At 39.8% G+C, this 26571-nt stretch overlaps 1 protein-coding gene across 1 annotated transcript in view; it reads right to left on the bottom strand.

Moving 5' to 3' along the window:
• Positions 1-26571, bottom strand: part of ITPR1 (inositol 1,4,5-trisphosphate receptor type 1) — a 267869-nt gene that overhangs the window by 38625 nt on the left and 202673 nt on the right. The window contains exons 45-58 of the mRNA XM_044451697.1: positions 26428-26568; positions 24815-25071; positions 23348-23548; positions 22550-22660; positions 20809-20904; positions 19195-19317; positions 17613-17717; positions 15424-15616; positions 13689-13811; positions 10575-10750; positions 10160-10324; positions 5426-5621; positions 3019-3123; positions 264-403 (exon numbers count right to left, since the gene is read on the bottom strand). Of these exons, the coding sequence (XP_044307632.1) occupies positions 264-403; positions 3019-3123; positions 5426-5621; positions 10160-10324; positions 10575-10750; positions 13689-13811; positions 15424-15616; positions 17613-17717; positions 19195-19317; positions 20809-20904; positions 22550-22660; positions 23348-23548; positions 24815-25071; positions 26428-26568 (2132 nt within the window). The remainder of the gene's footprint in view (positions 1-263; positions 404-3018; positions 3124-5425; positions 5622-10159; positions 10325-10574; positions 10751-13688; positions 13812-15423; positions 15617-17612; positions 17718-19194; positions 19318-20808; positions 20905-22549; positions 22661-23347; positions 23549-24814; positions 25072-26427; positions 26569-26571) is intronic.

The raw sequence follows: 26571 nt of genomic DNA on the forward strand, positions 1-26571 counted from the left end.
AACACTGACATTTCTTTACTGTTGCTATTACAAGGCTATTAATTTAGCGAAAACAGTTATATAAGTGAGTCCGTGAACACACACACACACACACACACTTCATATTAAGTCAAATGCTCCAACTTTGCATATGACCATTTTTGACTTTTCCTGACAGATGCAGTAAGAGAGATTTTTTCCATGGAAAAGGCTTTCCAGACCCTTAACCCCATATGATTTTCTCTCTTTCCCTACCTCCCTTCTCACCTACAGTTATAATTTACCTCCTTGGATGGTTTCCTGAGCACATCTCCTACGCCGCCCCCGCTCCGCAGGCCATGACTAAGCACAGTGACAATGCACATCAGCAACGTCTCACATGTATGTTCTTTATCCTCTTCTTCTGCTTCTTCGGAAAACAGCTCTAGTGAACACAGCAGTTAGGACACCAGAGACACAGAACAGACTTGAAAATTGCTTGCCCATATTCCACATTCTCCTCTTTGCTCAAACCTGCACAGCCACTTGGAGATAGTTATGATTCCACAGGAATCCCCCCTTTCCTGTTTTCTCCTGTAATCCCACATTGACGGTGTAGTGGTATGTTGAGCTGGTGGCTATTTTTTTAACCCACAAACTTGGAATATGGCAAAAGCTCTCCTCATCCATGTTACGAGTATATGTTCTGAGCTGTGAGAACTTTTAAAATATACATCAGTGAGCAACAGATGCAGGTCTTTAACATGAATTTTTCCCACTATGCATGGGACTTCTCCAAAACAAACTTAGTGTCACTGTTGAATATCAACTCCTTCCAGTCCCAGAAGTTTCAAAAGGAGTACAATGTACCAATCTCAATTTCTCCTGGTAAAGAGATCAGGGTATCTCTGGACCATATTTATAAGCTCACAAGAATGACTGCAGGGGTAGGGACAAGTGTTGCCCCACCCCTCTCTCTAGCCCTTCTGGGAATATGTCAAATAAACAATGTTTGCAGCAGCTCTTTCCTACCTCTTGTTGTAGCACTTCTAAAGGCCACCTGAAACTATCAAAGCTGTGAGCAGAAATGGAAGGCTGCCTATGTCACCTCTGTGCTGGCCTCACTGCCCTGTGTCCAGAGGCACAGGCATGGCAGAGCTTCTGCCAGTTTGCCAAATGCACTGAAGCCAGATGAGATGCCTTGCACGGCCCACAGGTGTCTGCTACACCTTCTGGATGACCATAAAAGGCCTTGTGTGCAATTGCACAAACTCACTGAGGAAAGAAATAGACAGGAGTTTATTTTTTAAGAGAATTAAACTGAAAGATGAGAATAAACTGCAGAAAGATCTGTGGGTGGGAAAACAGAAAGAGCTAAGAGTTTAGATCTCAGACAGTACAAAGAGATGTGATTATCTGATCGAGCAATTGGGTCAAAGAAAGAGAAACGTGTATGTGAGTTACTTCCATACAGATGGTTCCTAGCCCCACTGATGCAAAGCTACTATGCACTTCTATCTTTTCTTTCTTAAGGGTATGTCTCTGTGTGAAAATAGTAGTAGTTGTTGGAAATAGCTGTTGGGAGGCTTACAAGTGGAAGACATAATCTTTTGGACCCATGACATTCTGTGTTTGAAGCAGGGCAATTTCACAAGAAAAAGCTTTTTCTTGAAGAACCCAGAGATTCATGAAGAGGAAAAAAACAGATGCAATGAGTTGCAGATTAGAAAGTAAGCATTATTAAATTGTAACTTTTTTATTAAAAAAATAATTGTCTCCTCGATCTCTATGCACTTTGCTCCTTAGAATAGCGAAATCAATGATATTGACAAGACAAGGCTACATATAACCAGACAGCAGTAAGCACACACTTGGAAAAACACAACAGAAATAAAAAATACAAATATAGTTGATCACTTTTCTGGGACTTTTTAAAGGGTGGCAGAACATCAGTAGAAGTTGCTGGTGGTGTCAAGTTCAGGACTGAGAAGAATAGCAGAGGGTTTAACTGCTCTTGCTAAGTGGTTCTCCAGTTGAACCACACAACCCTCAAGGTAACTGATCTTTGGATGATAGGGGAGCCCACTGTGGATCAATCAACTCCCACAACAAACCATGGGCTGTCAGGGTAGGTTATTGCCAAAAGTATATTCCCCTGCAGGAAGCAGCTTAGGTTTAGATGGCAGGACAACCCACAGAATTGTTCAGACTATGCAACAGTTCATGATAGTTACCTGTGATGGGTTGTTATTGCATTTTCCATTTGCATTTCAATTTTGCTTTTTCTCTTGTGAGAAACCCAAGGCAATTTACATAGCTAAATTTTAGCCTTACAACAGCCACTCTGTGCGATAGGTTAGGGTGAGTGCCTGTGACTGGCCCCACAAAGTTATCCAGTGAGCTTCATGAATGAGGACTAGAATTGGCATCTCCCAGTTCTCCCATCCAGTACTCTAACCACCACATGATGCAGCTCCTTGTGCTCCTTAACAGCAGGGCCTTGCCCCAGGTCAGGCAGAATTTTTACCCCAGACATAGAGTCAAGTTCAGAGGAGGGGAGATTTAGTCTGGTCCAGCTTAGGATAGCAAGAGGCTGGGTGATTCAGCTCAGCTTGGCTTTCCACTTCTGTTGAACAGGGGAAGGGGGAGGCATTGGAGACTGATTGGAGCTGAAAAACTTGATCTTGCCAGAGGCTCCTGTGATCAGACAGAAACATCCTTTCAGGCAACAGACACACAAGAGAAGGGCTTTGTGGGAGATACTATGTCTCTTAGGTCCAGACATCAGCAGAAGAGAGCAGGACAAGTTGATGGAGTGTTCCCCTGCCTGAACCCAAGTCTGGACAGCAATGTATAAAGACCCCTCCCCAGTATATAAACCTGGGATGCTACTCAGTGCCTCTGCCGAAGGCAGCAGCTCATCCAGTAAAAGTTTCCAGAAACCTGTGGATCTACCGGGGGGGGGGGGGTGAGAATGCTGCTGAAGCACAGCATGTAAAGGTGATGAGAACTGCAATTTAAAACTGGCACATGAAAATCCAGATGACAGAAGACACCTACCTGTGGAAGGAACAACAGAAGAACAGTTTTCACTGCTGCCTATTCTGCATACATTAGAATACAGGAACTCACTGGTCATTGCTTCACCAGTTTCAGTGTGCTGATCTAGAAGTTAAAAAACAATGGTATCAGCCACGAAACTTAAAATGACACCAGATTTCTCACACACCTATCAACATGCATGCTCCAATTATTTTATTATAGGAATTGTTAATTGTAAAGATGTATTATTTCCCAGGTTAGCCATTAACACTCTCAATATATCTAAACTTATCTCATGTGATTTAAAATGCAATCAAGTTGTGCCAATGTTTTTCAAGTTCGTTAGGAGTTAACATTCGAAATACTTGACAAGTTACAGCACCTTCAAAGTGAAAATGAAAATGTTCCTGTTTACTTGAATCAAAGTAGCATGATTAAAATCTATGGACAATCTTCGTCTCTGTTGTGATCTCAGAAATGCTTGGTGGTAGTTGCTTTTTCCGTCCAGCAAGCACTCTGTAGCCAATGTGTAGGGGGAGAAGGAAATCTTTTATTCAAATCTGTGTTGAAAGATCTGACATGGCGTGGAGACATGTACACTTTATATCTTATTCAAGTAAAAATAAAAAATCAGTGAGCCACAGATTTGCCCAGTAATTTTTAATTCATAGACATATTGGTCAGAACGGAGCTCTGGACTCCAGACATTCTCATCTAAGGATAGCTTAAAAATTATCATGACAAAATTCATCAGTGTAAAGATGCAATATTTTAATTGTTGCATAGCAGTTAAGTACACAGAAACAAATAGGCAGTTGTTGGTTGTGTAAGCATTCACCTCTTTGCTGTGACATGCATAAATAAGCCCACTGCCTCTAGACATCCCATATTCTAGGTAGGTAAATGGAGTCCACCTGGTACAGTTCGAGTTTCAAATTAAATACACTTATTTCTAAAAGGCTCCTGAATTTGTTGGAGAGCACATCTAAACAAATAGCATCATGAAGGCCAATGGCCTATCAGGGTTCAGTTATAAAACAAAATATATTTCAAACTATGAGCATCACCAGGAGCACCATTCAATTCATTATTACAAAGGGAAAGGAGATGGATCTACTGTAATTCTGCTAAGAGAAGGTGGTCCACCAAAACCTGGTGACCAGGTAAGGCCTACATTAGTCAGTGAATCAACTAAGAGGCAAATAATAACTCTGAAGGAACCAAAGACATTTGCAGCTGTGATGAGGGAAACCACCCATGGGACAACTAGATCATCCAGACACTCTGCAAAGCCAAGCTGACTAGTGAAAAGAGAACTACTGAAACAAACCCATATCAAGGCTTCTTTGGAATTTTCAAAAAGACATGTGAGAGATACAATAAAGTTTTCTGATGAGACCAAAACTGATAATCTGGGCTTCTGCAAAATGCGACGTGTGGCACAAAACCATACCAACAGTGATTATGGCCCCGAGTACACCATAGTCATTGTGAGGCATGGCGGTGGCAGCATCATGTTGTAAAGATACCTTTCCTTGACAGGACCTCTGAAGCTAACCAGGATTGAGAGCAAAATGGATGGAGTCAGATCAAGGGCACTATTACAGGAGGACCTGTTTCAGACTACAAGAGAATGGGGATTGGGCTGAAAGTGTGCCTTCCTGCAATACAATGACCTAATCATCCAGAGAAAGTAACACTAGAGTGTTTTAATAACTTGAATCATTAATCTGATAGAGAATTGGCAACAAGATTTGAAAGCTGCTGTTCACCAACAGTCTTCACCTAACCTGGCAGAGCTGGAACACTTTGCTAGGAAAATGGATAAATACTGCAGGATCCAGATGCACAAAGCTGATAGAGGCTGACCCAGAAAGACTTTCAGCTGCAATTCCTGCTAAAGGTGCTTCTACTAAGTATTGACTCAGAGGGGCAAATGCTTATGCAACCAAGAAGTGTCTATTTGTGTTTGTTTAGCTACCATATTTTTTGCTCTATAAGACACACTTTCCCCCCTCAAAAGTAAGGGGAAATGTCTGTGCATCTTATAGAGCAAATATGTGTGTGCAGTAAGTCTGTCAGATGTGCAGCCCATGGGGAAGTGATGGGGAATGTGCCTGTGATTATGTGCCCATTTGATTCAGAATATTTTTTTTCTTGTTTTCCTCCTCTAAAAACTAGGTGCGTCTTATGGTCAGGCGCGTCTTATAGAGCGAAAAATACGGTAACTTTTTTGCCACAATAAAAATATTTTCCATCTTCACAGTGTTGAGTATTTTGTGTACATCAAGTGGTTACAATGCCAACTCAATCCATTTCATTTGCAGCAAAATGTGGAAAGTCAAAGGGTGGGGATGAAACTCAAATGCACAGTATATTGGTAGCACTTTTTTAAGCCACTGTACTAGAAAAGACTAGTACCCACCTGGCAATAACGTCTCATTAGGTAGTTTATCTACTTCCAAGATAAAGTCATCTTTGAAGAACAGGTAGCCCACTATCGAAAACAGGTAAACCAAGATAAGAGCAAGAACAGCAGTCAGGATGATGGAACGTCCATTGCGAGTAACACTTTTAATGACATTCAGCAAGGTCTCCTCTCTGTACACCAAGTCAAAAAGCTGGAAAAAGGACAGTTTAAAATGTTTTGCAAATCTACTATCAATGAAAACTAGACAGAAGAGTCCTACTATACTTGTGTTATTCTATGAACAATTAAATATTTTGGAAGCATATGCTTTTTGAAATCCTGATCATTTTTTTGCAGACCACAGTTGAACCATTCTTCCTTAGATTTCTACCAAAACCTCAAATAAAAACATCATTACTAAACAAAGTAAATGAAAAGCAACAATAATGGGAGTATATAACATGCTAGACTTTTTCTTCAAAATCATAAGTTTCTTCAAAGTCATAAGTTTTAAGCCTAGGTGGTTTGCTTGTCCTTGGGCCCAGGGGCCTAGCAGGTCAATGTGGTTTCTAGTTCAGAAATTAGAATAATGATGACACAATATGGCAACTCAAAAACCATAGCATAGGGATTACCTAGCTGTACAAGAAGCAGGGATGAGGAGTGTGCCTTTCTTTGCTCCACACTTATAATGTGGCACACAGCTGAACTGCAACGTAATTGCAACTTATTTTACATGGAAATCCCCATATGAATAAACAGTACATCAATGAAAAGCCACAGATTAGCCTAATGGAAACTTTGTGGTCTCTGTGACTGTACTACTATCAGGAGACAGCTGTCCTGAGCCAAACTGACTGAAGGCTGTTATAGTTACACTTAAGTTCCATTGGAGTTACCAATCTTTGCTTTGGGAACCGAATGTTGGGATGTGTTGCAAACATCTGTTAAGATAACATTACTGGAGAGGTGGAAGAGACATAGTTGGGGCTGCTATGAATATTCTACATGAACAAGCCCTCACTTGAATGAGAAAGAAAGGTGATTAGGGTTGAAAGAGAGGCCTAGCTTGTTCAACCATGCTCCTCATTTCTTGCCACTGCCAGTTTTACACTGTTGGTGGTGGTGGTCGTTCTGGAAACTACAACAGTCATGATTTCTCTTCATAGTGGCTATGAATGAATGACAATATGATACTATCGCCTCCCAAGGGGTATTTTTGGAGTTATTTTGGCATCTGCAATTTTTTAAAACCCACAGTTCTCCATGGAGGAACACTATGCAGTGGCATGCCAACAGAAGCCAGGAACATCTCATTCAGGACAAATCATCCTTTGGGGATGAAGGGGCAGAGGTTTCAGATTGCCTAAATGTAGGAGGGGAGGAAATAGGCAATGAGGCTTTGGTAAGCCACAATAACCAGTTGGAGAAAACTAAGTGCCAGAACAAAAGTTGCACATGGCTGGTAGGGGACCCTGAACTTAGGTTTTTCTGTGCAAGTCTTAGAAGGCTTAGGGACAAAATGGGATAGTTGGAGTAACTGGTGATAAAGGAGAAGCTAGATATAGCGGCATTAGAAAAACCTGATGGAGTGGCATTGACCAATGGGATATAGTCTTCTCTGGATATACACTGTATAGGAAAGGCAGGGAAAGGTGTACTGGAGGAGGAATTGCCCTCTATGTTCAAAAGGGCATAGAATCCAGAAGACTTCATAATCTAAAGTGAAGACACCTCCACAGAAGCACTATGGTTGAAAATACCTTGCCCCAAAACTGACTTAGTCATGGGAGTGTGTTACTGTCTTCCAGACAAGAATGCTCAAGGTGATCTTGAGATGAGAAATGCAATCGGGGAAGTATCCAACAAAGGCGTTAACGTAATAATGGGGGACTTGGACCATCCACATTTAACCAGGATAAATGTGTGCCCCGGTTCTCTGACAGAGAGGTTAAATTTCTCACTGTCCTAAATGACTTTGGTGTCCTTGAGCAGTTGGGTCATGGAACCAACCAGAGGGGAGGCAATCCCAGATTTAGTCATAGGTAGAATTGATCAGGACATAGTACAGGATATAAATGTTGTTTGACCATTAACTAACTGTGACTACACTGGTATCGGATTTAATAGAAACTTAGGTAGAAGACTGTCTAAGCAGTTGAACACACTGCAAAGTACTTGGGGGTTACTCAAAAGCACTATGTTAGAGACTCAGATAATATGCATAACAGAAATTAAGAAAGGTAGCATATGGACGTACTTTACACAATGTATAGTTAAACTAAGGAATTTGCTGCCATGGGAAGAAGTGATGGCCACCAATCTGGATGGCTTTAAAAGCTGACAGATTCATAAGGGAGGGGGCTATTGATGACTACTAGGCTTGCTGGCTATGGAATACCTCCTTTACCAGAGGTGGCATGCCTGCATACACCAGCTTCTGAGACCCTTGGCAAGCAGAGCTCTTGCACCCCTCTTGCTTGAGAGGTCTTGTGGGCAGCAGGTTTGCCAATGTGTAAACAGAGTGCTGAACTAGATGGACCTTTGGTCTGACCCAGCATGGCTTCTCTCATGTTTTTATTCATAGGACTATCATAGAGGTATGTGACAGTTGGCAACCACCAGGAGAGCTTCTTACACATGAAGCATCTCACCATCATTCCCTTCAAACAATCACCAAAGCACCTTTCCTATTTGCATCTTGTGCGCAGGACAAAGAAGAAAAATGTCAGTCTGGGGATGGGGAAAGCACATTTTAGGACAATGTTAGGGGTATCTGTGACATGAAATTGAGTTAGGTTCCTACCACTGCCTCCATGCCTACTACTTGTCCACTGTCATATACCTTTCAGCTCATTTTCCTATTAGCAAGGCATCCTATGATTTTGGAACACATCTGAAGTTAGATCATCCCACTCAGATGACTGTTCAGTTTCTTTCTGAATGTCTCTAGTCTGGATAGCCCTTTGCCAAACAAAAATGACACTGTAGTAGCCTATGGATACTTGGTGCAAGTGTCATCCTTGCATTTACCTTAAGTACAGAACTGGTAATTGGGAACCCAGTGTTTTTCTAATGATGTCACTGACTTACTTAATATGCATTTTCTACCTCAAAATGAGTGTCTTTATTATGGACTGAATGACATTTTGTTCATAATTTCTGTTCTGGCTTAGCATAAAAATGAATAAAATCTGAGATGGGGGATCCCCAAGGGGTCATGTGCACATGAGCTCTTCCACGTTAAATCTCTTCTTTTTAGTGAAATTTTTGCCAGTTGCTGTGAAGTACATGACCAGATCATGCAGACAAGCAGCTTTTTGTCTGCTGAATGTTTGCTGTTTGATATGCTTGCTATATAAATGACCTCCACCATGATCCATCCTAAACCTACTCTTGCTCCTGTGTGAGATTTTTGGAAGGACAGGTGAATTTCCAAGTTGCTCTTGATAGATCAGCAGTTATATATCAGGTGTGAGCAACAAGCAGCCCACGGTCCACATGAGGCTCCCACCGCCTAACAGTTCAGTTGAACTTGTTTTAAGTTGTATCGGTTGCAGCTACAGAACACTCAGAGTCAAAATTGCCTGGTTTTAGCTAATTTTGATTAGCTCTGTAGTGCTCTGTAGGGCCTATAGATGCCATTATTATTGTTATTGTTAAACCTTTGGGTGCCTGTGGTGGCTGTAGTCTATTTAGGGGAGGTCTGATAGTGAAAACACCCTGTTACCCACCAAGAGATCATGCATGCACTAATATTGTCAGTCAAGAGAAAATGATCTTGAAAGGTGCAAAAAGAATGCTAACCAATCATTGATTTGTTTCTGAAACATCCTGAGAACAGTTCACCTTATGCTGGTATTTCCTTAAGACGTGTGATTTCAACTTTAAGTCTGTTGAGACAAACATTTCCCTCTGCTTTCACAGTTCTTTTGCTTTTTCCCTCTCTCTCTTTGAAGGCAAACGACACAGCTGGACTTTTTAGGAGCAGCAATTCCAAACAGGCTGGGATCTTAACAGCACCTTGCTATATGCAGCGGGACTGCTTACTGTTTTATTTTTACTGGTAAAGCATTATGCCATAATACACTGGCTTAGGAAGAAACATGTGTCCTTTACATGGGTTTCTCCCCTCCCTTCCACCCATAAGGATTTATATTCCTCCTCTTGTCTGTATGTTCTACTAAGCAACCAGAAGGTAGTGCTGAGGTACAGATGCAATATAGCAGCTTTGCAGCTGTTCACAAGGCTTCTGTTCTGATATTTTGCAGTTTGAGAATGAATACCAGACTGTCTTCACCATACAAGATATGTGGAGAAAACAGGAGAGGCTCTGGAGGGCAGCAATGTCATGAAAAGCCCTTGCAAACTTTCGTGAATGAAGGACCACAGTAAGTGTCCTGTCTAAAGAAGTCCTTAGCAAGTTCCCTCCATTTAAAAAGTTGTTTATTGGAAGGCATTTGTTGCACAGGGTAGCAATGTGGCTACTGTTGTGAAAAAGGCCATGACCTAAGAGTAAGGCTTACTGAACTAGCTGTGTAATTCTCTGGATCCAGACAGAGTGGACAGTTACTTCAAGGTGTGAGACAACATATTTAAGACATAAAAATGGGATGGCCTGCAACCCTGCACATGATTATTCCTCTGAAGGTCAGCTCAAATGCACTTACAATTGTACAAATATAACAAATTTGGTGACAAATATCCACAATCATAGTTGAATTTAAAATGTCAGGATTAAACACTTACCAGCAAACTGTAAAAAAATTCATGAACAAAAAGCCCCATTGCACAGATTAGAAGGTAGAGTAGATGATAAAGGAATTCCACATCCATGATCATGGCTTTGTATCCTCTAGTGAATGTTCCACAGTTACCAACAAAACTCATCAGAAATATTATTTTGTTACAAACCTTTAAAGCAAAGGATAGAGTAGATGAATGTACAATTGAAATACTAGTTCTAATTAGAAATGGCAAGGGTATTTACAAAGTGCATTGATATACCAGTTTCAACATCCTGTTGAAAAACACCTTGTTGGAGTTTCTTTTAAACTCACAGCAGAATAATTATAATAAATAACATTTAGGCAGGTAGTGTTGTTGGGTTTTTTTTAATAACAGAAGGCAATAAACTATCAGAAAAATCTTATTTGATACTTACATTGAAAGCCCCTAGAAGAAATAATGTTGGCTGTAGGCCTACTGAAAATATTAACCTCAATATTGTCGAAGCTATTAAAGCTCTAATGCCATGGGGTTTAGGTAAGGCAATAACTATAGCAAGTGATATCAGCATGGCTGTCCAGAGTAACCCTGACAAGTGGGGCTCCAGCGTACCTGAGGAGCAGAAAACACATGAAAACACTTGATTATTTATGTCAGAATTTATCCAGGGCTCACATGACTCCACAGAGCCATTAAGACTGCTAAGGCTGCAAAACACCATTTTTAAAAATACGCCTATGAACGACACATACAAGTTAAAACTCAGAAGCAAAACCAGTTATAAAAAAAACCATCCAGCAGATTCTAAAACTATGTGCTAGTCCCTGCAGGCCAACCATATGAACATAAAAATACAGCTGTCCTGGCTTGAAGAAATACCTTCTCCACCTACTTCAAGACTGCCCACATGAATGCCATTTTCTGATATCATCACTGAGCATTGCTTACTAACTTGCTGTCTAGACACTGTGATTCTCAGACTGATAACTGTCCCTTTAATTAATAAAATTTCACTGGCATAAATAGCATGTATTCACATAAATTTACCACTGGCTCACTCCCACTGCTCCTTCTAGAATTTTAGAGAGCACAAATTCCACAAAAGTCCCTGGTTATTCAACTTTAACAAACACAGGTAAAAATGATCTTTCATGAAAGAATCCTAAAAACCCAGGGAGAAATGAACTTCCTGCAGTCTCCTTCACAATATCAAGCACATGATTCTGAAGTTACACTACTTTTTTGTTTAGAGTGTTTGGATTCTTCTGATGGCAGGATGTGCCCTCAACCCTCATCTTACATTCCCTTTCTGGTAAACAGATCTCTCCATTGGTCTTTAAAAGTTGCCTCTCCAAAGGGGGAAAACACCTCTTGATACAAGAATATAAATGTCAGCTGCAACAAGGAAGTTTAGAGATCTTTTTAAAACATGGTAACCAGTACACACAACTTTTAAAATAATTTCAATCATATTCTCCTTGTGGGTAAGTGGAATATGGAAACGCTCATTGTCAGCTACATAAAATGGAGCTTTGTGGGAAAACTATATTGTTTCTTCCTCTATAGCTTCCATAAGTGATAACTTCCTTGCTTCTCAATGCCCAATCCATAACTAAATAAAATGAATCTGGCCATTTAAAAATGCCTTTCACTGAAAATAAATAAAATGAATCTGGCCATTTAAAAAATGCCTTTCACTGACCTTGGTTTCTATCCTATCATTTTCCCCATTATCTTTCCAAGTCTCAGTAAAACAAACATAAATATAGCGGGCTGGAAAATAGAAATAACATGTGGAATCTGGCAAGGCCTTCCAAGGTACAGAAAACTACATTTTAAGCTACTTCTAGCATTTTCTCCTGCTCAGCTATGACTTGAGTCCAGCTCACTTCAAGGCTGGAGCCAGGAATCCAGACTCCAAACTCAACACACCCTCCCTCCACCCTCACAGCTGGCGCAGGAAGAGCTGCACTTGTTGCAACTCCAAGGTTGCAAGAATAACCTTGAGAGGGAGCTCTGAGGGTGTTTTGTGAGGAGGGGTGAAGACAGGCTTTGCCAAGCTGTGCCTCACCCACACGCACACACACCTGAGCTCCAGGGAAAATGCTTAGGCAGCCAGCTTTCTGAGTGTTTTGCAGGGTGGGAGGTAACACAAAGGCAACCTTCATGGAGGAAGGAGCAACCTCCATGCTCCTTCCTCCCTTCATGGGATGCTTGAAATCCTCCAAGTTTGCAAGGTTCTGGGCAGCAACACTGAACCACACTCTAAATTGATGAGCCTAAAACTAATTCAACAGCTACTAACTGAAATGGAGAATGTTGGAATTTCTTTCCATGCAATTCTACTCTCTTACAGCACAGACTGCTTATGTATCTCAGTTCTAACATATATGTCGGTTTAATAGTTATGGCTGGATCCTGGGATCCTGGAATATTTAGATGTGGGAGAATGCTTGAAATTCCTGTTATCTGGGTTCCCTGAGGCAAAGGGAATTCAGGAATTGATCTTTAAAAGTACTATTTGATCTGACCTGATTCATACCTTCTGAATTAACTTCTCCAAATGCTGCAATTCAGTTCCTTGCTCACAACAAAATACTTATCAAAATGCATTTTAAAAATGCATATTTTCAGATAAAATATATGTGTGTTTCTCTGCCACTTTTCAAACCCCCTCACCAAGTTATGGCGTACATCCAAGAGGGGGGATATTTTGAAAGAAATTAAATTTTGGACTATGCATCAAAATATGTATTTAAATCCAGGTTGTGTGTATTAAAAAACTAATGGAGAAGCAGGATTGACATTTGAAAGTACCATGGAATGGACACAGACTGAACCACTGATTTCTATTGTAAAGACAGTAGCATATAAATACACTTTAGTTTCAACTTGCAACAGTCAAAGATGGGCCTATTACTAATGTTTCTGAAAGTCTTTTATTAGTGCTTGTGTTCAGCTTCACCCAGTCATGTAAGACAGCTTCTTTGCAACAAGCTCTGTGCTATAATGAGTTTGGTTGTCTTGATTAGCATAAATGGACTCATCAGAACCATTTAGCCTGCCAAATTAATGGGTGCTCAGTAATTTGACAAAAGAGCAATCGTGTTGGATGACAAGAAATTGTTTTCCACTGCCTCTGGAATATAACATCCATCAGAATTCAGAGGAGGGGGAAAAAAAAGAGAGAAACAGTATTTGAACTTAAAGGCAGAAAGCTGTGATTTTAGTTAGACTGGATTCAGTCTGACAGACTTTCACGCAGTTGCTTAGGAATCTGAGGAATGTCAAGTTGTCGTGCTGCCTGGTAGAAGATGTTTGCATTCATTATTCTTTGCTTTTATATTTGTAAATAAAATAGATACTGCAAAGACACGACCAGGCTTCAGGAATAAAACCATTAGCACCACCCACAGACTTTGCCTGCTTGGGAAAATGAAAAGTACTTAAAACCACAATCATTAAATGTTTGCTAGTGTGCTTTGTGGAGACCTCCCCCCGTGTGATCTAATTTTTAATGCTACATTTCATAACTTTAAAATGCCAGTACCTCCTTTGACGCCTTTAAACGGATAGAAAAATGCAACCAATAAATTCATAAGGACTGCAAGATTGAATGAAATGCTGCTCCAGAAGGACATGTTGCGGGAGCACCAGTATAATATATGCTGAGCTGCAATTAAACAAAAAGTGTTTTAAGAGATACAAAGGAATTGGATATCTTTAAGAAGGGGGAAAGGTTCCTAGAGAACAGTGTTAATGGCAACATTTCCTAGAATCACACACTATCAAGTGCAGTAATCTTTACTACCTGATTTAAAGTAGCTTTTTATTGTTTGCAAAGGCCATGCATTCAGGGCATTTGATTCCTTGGGAAGCCTTTTCAGATCAAAGGCCATATTGAATAGAAACTAGTTTTTATGTTTCACCTAGGTTTACAAGCACCACATGACCAAATACACACTCACACACACCCTAAAGGTTGGAATGTGTTGACTACACGCCATGGCTCTTCATATTCTTTAACCTGCTGTCACACTGGGATGTGTGAAAATGACATTTCTGGTCCTATATGCAGTGGAATGCAGAGCTAATATAGTTGTTGCATTAAACAGGGGATGATCACAGGCACTTGCATGTGTCATGTTATTTACAAAGGCATGGCTATAGGCCCTTGACCCGCATGGGGCACCACACTGGCAGGGATGGAAAGGAGGGGTGAGGATGTAGCCCTTTGCCCTTAACTGGGATACCCAGGTGGCAATGGCTGCCCCCCCCGCAGCAAACGGTTTGCAACCCAGGCAGGGACTGTGGCAGGAAAGAAAGACTAACTAACTCCCCTCTCTTCTGTGGCCCTCTACGCATTTGGATCACCCTGCCTCCAGCCCTGCTATCTGGTGAACAAAGCCTAAGTGCGCACAAGAGCCAGTCCTGTGCATAATGTCACACCTAGTTTGGCCTTCAGACATTCACTACATTACCAAACTCTGGCTAAATGCATCGTTTCTTAAATTACAATAAAGCTTTGGAGTATTCAAACCATGAAGGGAACAAAGTTATGCACTGTGCCAAACAGACGAGGTGATCCTAGTAAGCCAGTTGTTCCACTTCAGACTAATACGGAGGGAGGCCTGTATAGTTTGTGACCCACCAAGCCTCAAGACAGAGCACCAGCTATTTATGTAGCTCATCAGGGACTTGGTAAGAATGTCAGTAAAATAAAACACACAGCTTTTCCCAGTGCTTGGGATAACACTGCAACCACCTGATGATAGGGACTGTGTGGACTAAAAAATAATCATAATAAAATGTATTGTCCTAGTACCCAAAGACTCTTCCTCATTCCCCTCCCCCCCCAACCCCACAATCAAATTTGCATCTTAATGCAGCTCCCTTTGAATTCAAGCATAACAAAACTCTACAGGAAATCCTGAACACAGGTATCTAGTTTACTTTTTAGTTAATTCTCAACTTAATGTTGGATCATTTATTTCACAAAGATGTCCATCCACATAATGGAATGGCTGCTTTCCTCTGTATATTTTCAAAGTATTAACTAGGAAATGTAATGTGGAAACAGATGGCAATAGGCACAACCAATGTTTAAGGCAAGGTAAGATAATATAAGCAAAATTATGTAGTACTGTAAACCTTGAATGAAAATAATGACATAAAATGCCCTGGAGGCTGCAGCTGTTTGTCTCTTATCCAGAGAAAAACTTATCCGTCTATGAATCTGGAACTGCTATCTTGAAAAAAGCCTTTTCTGCAGCAAACCAGCATACCTCTTAGTTTCTTCTGCCAGTTCATTTCATTGAAAAGATCTTCTGATCTCATAAAGAAGTCATTTATCTTACTGCCTTGTTCATCCCTCTCAGTGGTATAGTAGATTCGTAGTTTTGATTCCTTGGTGAGGAACTCACATATACTAGGCACAGGGAAGACTATTTGCTCCATAGTACGATCCGATCTAACAATCTATATGAAAGGATTAAAAGTTGGTTTGAATGGTGGCCATTTAAAATGAAACCGTATCATCATCTCCTACTATGCAGAATCTCACTTATCCAGATCTCATGGCATTTCTGAAAATGCTTGGTGATACCCAATTGTGTAACACTGCTTGTTTCAATACCATTTCAAGTGGGAACATCTAGACCAGTTCCTTATCAAAAGTTTCTGCAAACATATTCTGTTAGCACTGCTGACTAGCTATTGCTTTACAAGGCAAAATTGTGGTTAATAATTCAGCTTGGTCAACTATTATTTCATCTCTGAAATAGTTATAAGTTGTTGTCTGGAAAGTTGGAGTCTTTTGTTATCTGATTTCAAATAAGATATCCAGCAGAGCTTGGAAAAGTTTACGAGTGGAGAGACACAGTAAAAAAAAGGTTAAGAGCTTGGACTTTGGGGAAGGAAAAAACAGACTTAACTGTTTCATTAGCTGAAGAGGTAATAGCTTGGGGTGCAAAGTTTGTCACTGAGAAACTGATCTAAGAAGCAGCAGGAATTTCACCCTACATCCTAAGTACCTGTTAGTCTGCACTTAGGTTCTGATTTCTTTATAAGAAAGCAAAATACAAAGACACCATCTCCTCTGCTCTCTCATCTACAGGAAACTAAACCAATCAAAAATCTCCCTGGAATTTCTCACTGCTTGAGGAAGTAGGGAATATATTACATGAAAATACATGCACATCCTTAATTTGTGTGTATCTTTAAGAAACTGAAATAAACTCAGGTTACAACTCACTCATTAGTCATTCAATTAATGAAAACTGTGTAGCTCATATTAACATGGTTTATCAATATTGATATGTAAACCATCACTAATTTAAAGAAGTATATTTATACTCTCCAAGTTACATAATCCTAATCAAATATCAGGACACAAGATGGTCAATTTTGAGAGTATTAGATAGTAGACTATTTGCTACAGTATCCCAAAGTTAGTTATTACTGACTGATTAGATCCATACTATACTAGCTGCTCAAGGCATTCCCAATATAAATTCATTTCTTCCTACCTTAAAATGGTTTCTTAAAGAAAATGCTTTAGACATACTAATCGTTCCACATGTACAGATGTCTGCATAGGTTCATAGCATAGAATACATTCAGAGTGGGCATCTGCCTGGGCCAGCAAAGAAGCTGTGTGTGATGCAGGTATCCTGGGATGCCTTGCAATTTTGCTGAAGTTCAACATTAGAATCACATAACACCCCACCCAAAGTGAACTTTCAGGATCCTGTGGGGCAACCCAATACCTTAGGATGCCCATATGAAAATACAGTGATCATGGTTTCAAGCACCTTCCCTCAGACTGAATAATTCATATCTAAATGATGTTCATCTTGCTTCTGGGAAAAATACTATAAAGTAGTTAATTGCACAGCCTACCTTGTTGTTATTCAGTTCCCACAGTTAGTAATATTTTTTCTCTTCTCTAAGTGTATCCTTGAAGAGTATTTTCAATTGTTTTTACTTACAAAAAACTTAATACAAGAAAGGTCTGGCCTATAAATGTAAGGTATGAACCATTTTTCCAAGCATCTTAATGAAGAAAAAAAAGATTTTGATCACCTGTTGAGGGAACAACTTTAAAAAGCTGAAAATGTTGAGCTATTTTCTCTTGAATTAATCAGGAGTTCAACAAGCATCCAGGAGCCATTTATCTACCTTAACAGAAAACAATACAATTCTAACATTTTCATACCTACACTATTTGATTCGGGAATATCTAAATGTTCGATGTGTGAGCAGCAAGGACAAGCAATTCTCATGTTTGGGAAAAGCATCTACCGATTGCAATTTTTGGAGATTATTATTAAAACTGGTTATTCAATAAATCGGAAATGGTGTTTTGTTTTGTTTAGCAGAATACCTTAGAACCCAGGAAGAACTACACTGAATTGGTTTACCTTCCCTTAAACTGTCACAGCTAAGTTTAATCAAATTTCACTGTAGTCTTTACCTCAATTTGAGCTGTGTGCTTGGCATAGAACTCCAAAGCTTCATCTCCATCTATTTGGCCTCCAGGCTTCAACATGTTCTGCAATTCCTTGTTATGACGAGCAAGCTAAAATAAATGGATAGTTATAGAGTGGAAGGAAGCTACCATAGGGCTCCTAATTTTTTTAAAACAATAAGAAAGCTAAAGAACAGTACACTTCTTTTATTTCAAGTCAAACCATGCATGGGCCCAAAAGGAGTCAGAGTAGCAAGGATAGAGGCTACTTTCCTCCTTTAACGTAAAAATGGGCTTCCCACTAGAGTTATTTCTTCCTTCCTTTATATGTGGCTGCTTGAAAGCATGACTTTTGAATACATAACTCTGGATATGAACACTATTTGGGGTGTCAGTATCCACTGCAGACTGGTACCGTTTGGCAAAATATACTTTCCATACAAGGATACTATTTTGCAGGAAAACCATAGGGCTTATAACAAAAGTGCCACTAGTGGATATAAGTGTAATACTAAATAGTTACAAAAACAATTCAAAGTATGTGTGAGGGTAAGGAACCTCCATATTACACACGCACACACACAAACATAAAGTCCATCAAAAAGTCCACTAGCCATCAAACACCCCCTCACCTTCTTTCTTCAGTTTATGAACCACTGTATAACCGTCAATCCATATCTGTGACATGGGAACAACTCAGTCTGCTCTTACTTAGAGTGTAATTAATTTTTCAATGTGATGTATACTTGCTTGATACAGATTTAAGGAAAGGCAAACCGCAACTGATTTGCTTAAGAACAGTGGAAATGAAAGCTGTCACAATGCTTAACAGTGAAGAGTTTGTATACAGCAGCACATCATGGAAAAAGTTGCTGTAATGAAGCACTTATTTTGAAGGTCTGATATAACTACCGGAACTAAGAGTGCAGCTAGTGAGGACAAGTGCTGGTTCAGTGTGACTATGCATATTAAAACAGGGAATGGCTGCTTGCATCTCCCTGTGAATACTGCCTTATCCCTGCACACTTCTAGCATTCCCTGTCTATTTCAGTGATCAGTCACTAGCATGGGCAGATGCTGACTGGCCATGATGACTGAAGACAACAGCTGACAAGCTGTTTTTCCTGGAGTAGCCTTAAGCAGTTCTAAATCTGAACTTCCTACACTATCTGTGTAGGAGAGAAATCTGGGACATGCAATACCTGGGGACAAAGAGGAAGTAGTAAGCTGTGTCAAGCCTTACGCAACACTCCTACTAGTAGAATGTAGCACCTGTCTTGCCCCATGACTGTCCTGGTTATCTGTGTGGGTTAGCATGACCAGTGCACTGAAGCAATACAGTTGCCCTGTGCCAACAGAGATCAAATTCACTGAATTAGGATGCAACTTGTATGTAGGTTTTGACAGAAACATTTTAGAATTCCCAGCACATGCCAGCAAGCTTGGATTGTGCTCCAAGGGCATCGAGGTTCCAACAAGCCCCATGTGGTCACTCCCCATGGAACTGAACCAGGGGTATAGCCCTAAAGGTACAGAATAAATGGTTTGTAGACGTTGGTCTAATATTCTCATATAAATGCAATCATACCTGATGGGCTAATATGTAAATATTATGCCCCACATTTCTAGGTGATGCAGCAAGGTCTTCGCCATTCTCTCCATCCTCAAACTCAACCTCACCTTGCAGATAAGCCTTCTTAATTACTTCTACCTGAGGAGAAAGATAAACCCAGCTCAAAACTGAAAAACAAAAGCAAAAACAAAAACAAAAACCCAAGACAGAGACATAAGAAGTCAAAACAACATTTGAGCTGACTGAATGCTTGGGATTCTTATTCTACCTCAGACTTTCTGGAAGGAAACTCTGTACAGGAATTGTACATTGATTCCTTAATCTCTCCTGAAGTAGGAATCTGTGGCTTAAATTATAAAGACTTGTATTTTTCAAAACGCTACAGCCATTTGCTGTCAGCTGTAGTCTACTTCAGAAATCATTTGACAGCAGACCAAAATCCAAAATAAAGACTAAAATTTTATCCTCAGCTTACCCCACTGTTGCTAGATAATACATTGAATCAGACTTGTCTAAGACAACTGCCACAAATAAGAAAAAATGTGGTGAGTTTAGAGACTTTCAGCCTGTATTTTGGTATTCCAGGCTTGTGTTTTGTCATCTGTTAATGCTGAATGGAAAATAACTCTTCAAAGCTGTTAGATCATTTTGGGGCTTTTTTGTTATATATAAACCACTAGTTCACCTCTCATTAACACACTACAAAGCTGATTAGCAGTGCATAAAAATTAACCTTACAATCCAGAGAGCTTGGTCATAGAAACCCAGATGTTTTTGCCCCATTTGCTTCCTGATTTTCAAAGGAAAAAAGTGGACAGCTGGACTGTTATATCTTCCACCAGTCAGACTGATCTCAGATGCCACTGGAATTGCATCCCTTAAGAGCTGCTTTGTTTTGAATGTGGCTCCCTATGTTTCCTGATTTCTCACAGGCTTTCTCACAGTCCAACATAGAGTTGGATCGAAATTTCACTTCTGTGAACAGAAGGTACCTTCCATCTACAAAAGCCTTTGCTTCAGCTAAGATATCTTTCTGGTATAAGGGGAGGAGATGATTACTGCAAATCCTTCGTCCTCTAAATGCTACTTCTCACACGTGTGGAAGAGCCCCAACAGTCCAGATCAAAAGGGGCTTCAGTGAAAGGAGAAACTGTCAAATATAGCCTTCTGTTCCATCAGCAGAACTAAGGTCGATCCATGCTACAGTGCTTTTAAAGGGTTTACTGTTTCATCCAAAACAAATCTGTAAAACAAATTTTCATTCTTCTGTGTGGCCCATGTGTTTCTATACACTCCCAACATCTTCACTGTTCAGAGATGCCAAAGAAGTCTGCTGTTTTTCCTTCTATAGACTAACCCAGTTAATATACTGGTTGCAATAAAAAGCAGCACTTCTTACGCTTGGAGAATAAGCAGACTTAAAAGTCATCATTTATAGAGACCTTTTGACTAAATTACCAATTTACTCTTCCAATTTACTGCTGAGCAGAGTTAACAGTTAACAAAAGGGCTATGTTACAAGATCTCAAAGAGTATGATTTTAGTCATGCGACTGGCAACAAGATAATTCCATGCTGCCAAATTGATTTCTACTCAAAGAAACTTTTGGGCATATTCTTGGAAACTTACCAGTTCTTTTGGTCTCATGTTATAAAGGATCCTTTCTGCATTCTCACTGTCATGCCTACTTTCCATTATTGCCAATAGTAACTTAGAAGCATTGTTCTGGTGGAAGTGAAAAAAGATAGTTGGTAACAGTTTGATGAATTACTAAAACAAAAAGAAGGTAAAAGAAAAGCATAAATCTGTGTGGCTATTTCCAACAGCCTATTCGGCTAAAATTTGTTTGTTGAGAAAGCAACGAAGATGAACAAATGGGAAAGGGCATAATTACAAAGCAGTTAAGTATCCTTACCAATTTCCTGCTCCCACATTTGGTGCCTTGACACCTTCCACTTTCCCCACCTGACTCACTTCCCAGTGCCTTCTTGGGACATGCCTGCAGACATGTTGCACCTGTCTTTACACTGAAGGCACTTGGTTTTATCTTATCATAAAATTTGGCTGCAAGTGGTCAAGTTTGCAATTAACCATACAAAAATGTCTCTGAGCCATAAGGGAATAGTCCCTCATTCTGTTTCTTCAGCATCTGTATTATATCCACTTGTACGCAAAACCACTCGCTTAACTTTCAGGTAGCAAGAAGAAGTTTAAAAGATATAATAAAATACATATTTTAAATGTGTTGCAATACAAAATTTATCTGTACTACAACCTCTTCCTCCAAAGAAAAAGCACATAGTCAAAACATATAATTCAAGAAAGCATTACATCCTGAGCAGTTAGCCAACTTATTAAAGAGATTTGGCATCCAATAATCTGAAGCAAGAGTTTTGCTGATTAAGTCATAACTTGAGATATATAGAAGCTTGAAATATAGACACCAAAATGACAATCCATTGATTAGACTGAGCAGAACAATTCAACTAATTGCCAAGAAAGGTCACAGGTTCTCCCACACTAGAGACATTCAAAGCAGAACTGGACAGTCATCTGGGTGGGATGGTGTAACATGGCATCCTGCACCAGCAGAGGGTTGGACCTGATGGCCTACTTGGCCCCTTCCAACCTTACTATTCTATGAATTTATGACTCTATGAATTCTCTATTCCATTCTTGCAGACCATATTTATTCACCAATAGTAAATATTTGTAAGCATGGATCATGAGTCAATAAAAACTGATCAGCCTCATTAAGTGCTTCCAGTAGCAAAGCAGGCTGTGAAGCTGTAAACTCTGTAAAGCCAAACCTAGATTCCAACAAATGTTGCATTTGCAAATGTTGCCATTCAGCCCTCATGGGCAAATTGTGTTTTTGCCCATAAGAAAAATGACAGAAATTCATACTGAACTCACACTGATTGATCTGAATGTAATTGTCATATTATTTGCCACATGTTTTAAGCAACCATAAATATTGGAGGAACCCTGCCCATTTCAAAATGCTGGGAGTTTAATGTTATCCATTTGGAAAGAAGATCCAGACAAGAAGATTTCAGAATTGGTACAGGCACCTAACCTACATGGGAAAAATGCAAGTTTTATACAACTCAGTTTGGTGATATTTGAAAATGCAGTTGTTGCTTTTTTATAGTGAAATAAATAATAAATTAAGAACAGGTGGACTTTCTCAAATAAAACATTATACGTTCTTAAATAAAATTACTTTTAAAACATCCTGTGCAATATCAACTTGCCCTGGGTGCTTAATAGACCCTTAATGGACAGAATGGACCATTCTACATTCTGCTCAGAAGCTTGTGCTCTCCTGTAATTTTGTTCATTTTCATAGTTAAAAGTATTTACTCACCTTCAGTTCTAATACAAGATCCATCCGCTTCTTTCCCAGTGGGTTGATATCATTGAGAATTAATGCTGTAATTATATCAATGCCATTAGATTCATGAGTTGCAATGCAGTTCTGAGGAGTGGGAAGAAGATAAGAAACATAATGTTAAAGGAAATATTGTAAGATGCTTTTTATAAAAAATTAATGGGTAACTCACTGCTCATATCCAAAGAAAAGTGGATAACTCAAAAAGTATGATGTTACATCTCAATGTCAAAAAATGACATAGTAAACTACATTGCTTCTGTTTCAGTAACTTACTAATGCAGATATTGTGTATTTGTAACAACACCTTTTTAGAGAATAGTCATTCCATATTATCGTTCTGTGAGGACAACTAGTGTAGGATACCGTATTAATAAGGAGTTTCTCCTCAGTAGGAGGGAGCTGCCACTTCTGAAGTTTTGGGGCACTACTGTCAATGTTTACATGTCACTTGGAAATGTATGAAATTGTTTCATTGCAAACAGAAGTAATTGAATAACCTAGGACCTTCTGTCTAGATAGTGCTACGTGTGAACAAGGGACTCTGACTTCTCCTCCCCCTGGGAAGCCAAACAGACAATCCATTAACAAACTACTGCCTCTGCAACAACCGGTCTTGCAACTTGCAAGATCATAATACTATATACAGGTTTTTCTCTACAACCCTATCAGCTAGAAACTTCCATGTTCAACCATGAAAAACTCACAGTTCCAACCTTCCCATTGGACCATTTTGCAAATGTGCCATGTTTTCATTCGTGACAATTGTATTACCTGGTTTTCATGGCAGGGTCCTTGGCAGTATTCTGTCAAACTTTCCAGTGTCTGGTTGATTAGTGCTACATTTTTCTCATTAATGTACAGCCCAAGAAGTCCAAGTCCTCCAGTTGTGCTTCCACAAATGCAGTCCAAAAACTGCAGTGTTTCACACACTAAATTGTAATTAGTCTTGTTGTTTTGGCAACGTAGAAAGTTCTGAAGATGGGTATGAAAAAATGGAGAGCAGAGATTTTTTTTTATTTTTTTAACATTAACTCAGCTCAGCATATATGGTTTTAAGACAACTTACATATATCATTTTCAAAACCAGAACAGAACAGAAAAGAATAGGGCTGTGCTGACATTCACAGTGGAAACATTTCCCACTGTCCATCCTTTCATTCAGTGTGGGAGAAGGCTCTCCAGACATCCAGTCTAATCAAGGTTCCCATCCCACCACATCGAGAGCCCTTTCCAACAATATCTGAACTTGTAAAGAGCAGGAAAGCTTTTCTGCTGTGGGTGCTGGTATCTTTCAATACAAGACAGCTGCTTCCCTAGTATTCGCCTCCAGTGTTTGCGGAAACACCTTTAACCCAAGCTGGAGCTTAGGATTGGTGTCACAGGGTAACTGCAAGGTTCAATGCCAATCTGAGAAAGCATGTCCCTGCTGCACATTCACTTGCAACAAGAACAAGCAAGAGCAGTCTGTACTTGCCTTGTCCTTTTCCCCTGGAAAGAATAAAGGTGGAGACTCTCATGATTGACTGCTCCCAATCTGAGAGGTGATCTTTGCACCAGTCTGAGAGTGACCACCAGGAGACAGGGAATCCTGAAACAGTCATTAACTTCCAGTTCAAAGTGCTGGGCCCACTTAAGGAACACCTTAAGGAACAGCTATTTCATATAAATCCATCCATGCTTAGAGTCTTAAGCCCAAATGATGCAGCTCTTACATGCAGTGTATGCTTTACAGGGAATACACACAGGCCCACAGTAAACTGTAGCAAACCAATATAATCTGAGACCCACTTTAGGGACAAGGAAAATGCATCAGCTTCTTTCTGCACTTCCTTCTCTGTAGCGAGTTTCCAATGAGGAAGGAAGAGGCAGAACAGAGACCTGATGTCACATCCGTTTCAGCCCAGCACACTCCATCACAGAAGCATTTTGCTTTTCAAAAAGCTGGCTTTTCAATCTTGCCGTTTGGGAATGGGGCCAACACATCACTTATCAGGGCTCATCAAGCAGTCCCATGAAAGGGGCAGGAAAAGAGAGATGAAGATGTGAGTTAGGATCTGAATGGTTCAGCAGGAACTTTTACAGTATTGTCCTTATGTGAGCTGTGATGTCAGTACTCTCCAGAAAGCAAAATGCCTTCAGTAGGCACTGCCTTTCCTTGAGGAAAGGTAACACATAGCTCCATCAGATGCCTGCCTTTTGTGAAAAAGATGTCAGAGAACATTAAATTAACTAGCCTACCTGCAGGTCCCGATTGTGATTTTCACACAGCAACTGCAAGAAACGCAGGATGGGCTGCATTATTGTGATAACAACACTCATCTCCAATTCATCTTTATTTTTGTCTGCTGTAGTTGGTGCTCCATCTGCAGTTGAATAATGGTCGTCAGGATCAGCTTCCCTCCTGTAAGTGTTATATGCCTTTCTCGTGGCACAAGATGCCTCAACCAACTGATCTCTTGCTTCCTCTGTTATCTGGGTCATAGGCTCCCTTAGTGCTGCAACACACAATGATACATTCCATTAGCAAATGATGACCATTTGCCATTTGCAGTAAGCTTTATACATTGGCCACCAAGCATTCTGCCTTTCACTGAAAAAGTGGCCAGATTAGTATAATAGGCTTAAAAGAGTCAGACTGGCTCATCTCACATCTCTTCGCAACAAGGCATAATTTGGGGCAGTATAGTAATGAACCAAGCAAACAAACACGGTATCTTTCTTTAATGATAAGGTTAATCTCTTATAGATTATCATAATTAAAAGTTTTAGTAGATGAAGCTTTCCCATCATAAAAGATACTTGCTAGCAGAAAAAACAAAAGTTAAAAAAAAAACCCTCCAAAACAAACAAACAAAACCCCCCAGGTAGGTTCCTTACTTTTTCCATTATCTGTGGAAGGGATGTTTCCATGACTGCAATTATCCTAATGTGAATGAAAGCTCCTTCCAAAGATAATAAACTCTTAGGATCACTGCAGATATTTACGAGGTTTTTAGACTTCTACACATCAAGTTCAACTGGAACTTACTCAGACATGGCAGACACACTAAAATCAGTCAGATTTCATTCTAAGAGGTCTGCTTTAAGTCTGACAAAAACCAGATTCAACCTATTATAGCCTTACTTTTAAAAAGTAGCATTTGGGCAGTTAGTTAAGTTGCCAAGGTATCATGGCGCACAGTTTTGCATGGAATCCCGAAAAATATCTTTAAACGCTGTATTTTAGCCACTATGTTCAGGGTTAGTAACTAATATCTCTGCCCATTTGCATTCAAAAAGCAAGAAAGAACAAAAAGTTGTGCTCTGAAATATTTTGCCTTACCATGTTCATGCTACATTTTTCCAATTTATGACTGTCTGATGCATTCAAGTCATATTACTAAGTCACTGATAATGTATCACTGAAAAACAACATTGTCTGTTTCATATTATTGGCAGAAAATACCAATGCACCAAAATGTGCACTGGTAGATGAGAAGAGTGCACAAAAGTGGCATGGGGAGAAGATGTTTGAAATCTCAGTGTATCACTATTCCATACTGAGAATATAGGTACACTTTAAATGCAAGAATTCCATCATTTTCCTTGAAAGCCAGAGGGTTTAACACAAAGATTAAGCAATACATTAAGGTACTCTAGCTGGCTGGGCCATCGTTAGCCATACCAGTCACCATTTCAGCAACTTCTATATCCAGGTGGATGATGAGGGAAAATGATGTCAAGGCAGGACTGAATTCTTAACTTGAATGCCGAGTACTGAATCCAAAAGACAGAACAGAACAAAACAAATCTCCCAGGATGAAGCTTTTAGTTGCATATGACGAGATATTACTGCAGTACTGAAGAATTACCTCTTTTCCTGGCTGGTACATCCCTGTCCGAGTCGTCATCTTTCTTTTTATTTCCTAGGTCACTGGTGTTAACTGTGACTGTAGCCTTGATTTCTTGCTGAGCGACTTTCATGCGATCATAAAAAACTTTGAAGAATTTTTCTG

Source organism: Varanus komodoensis, unplaced genomic scaffold (assembly GCF_004798865.1).
Source record: "Varanus komodoensis strain SLA01 unplaced genomic scaffold, ASM479886v1 scaffold6_4, whole genome shotgun sequence".
Classification (NCBI taxonomy): domain Eukaryota; kingdom Metazoa; phylum Chordata; class Lepidosauria; order Squamata; family Varanidae; genus Varanus; species Varanus komodoensis.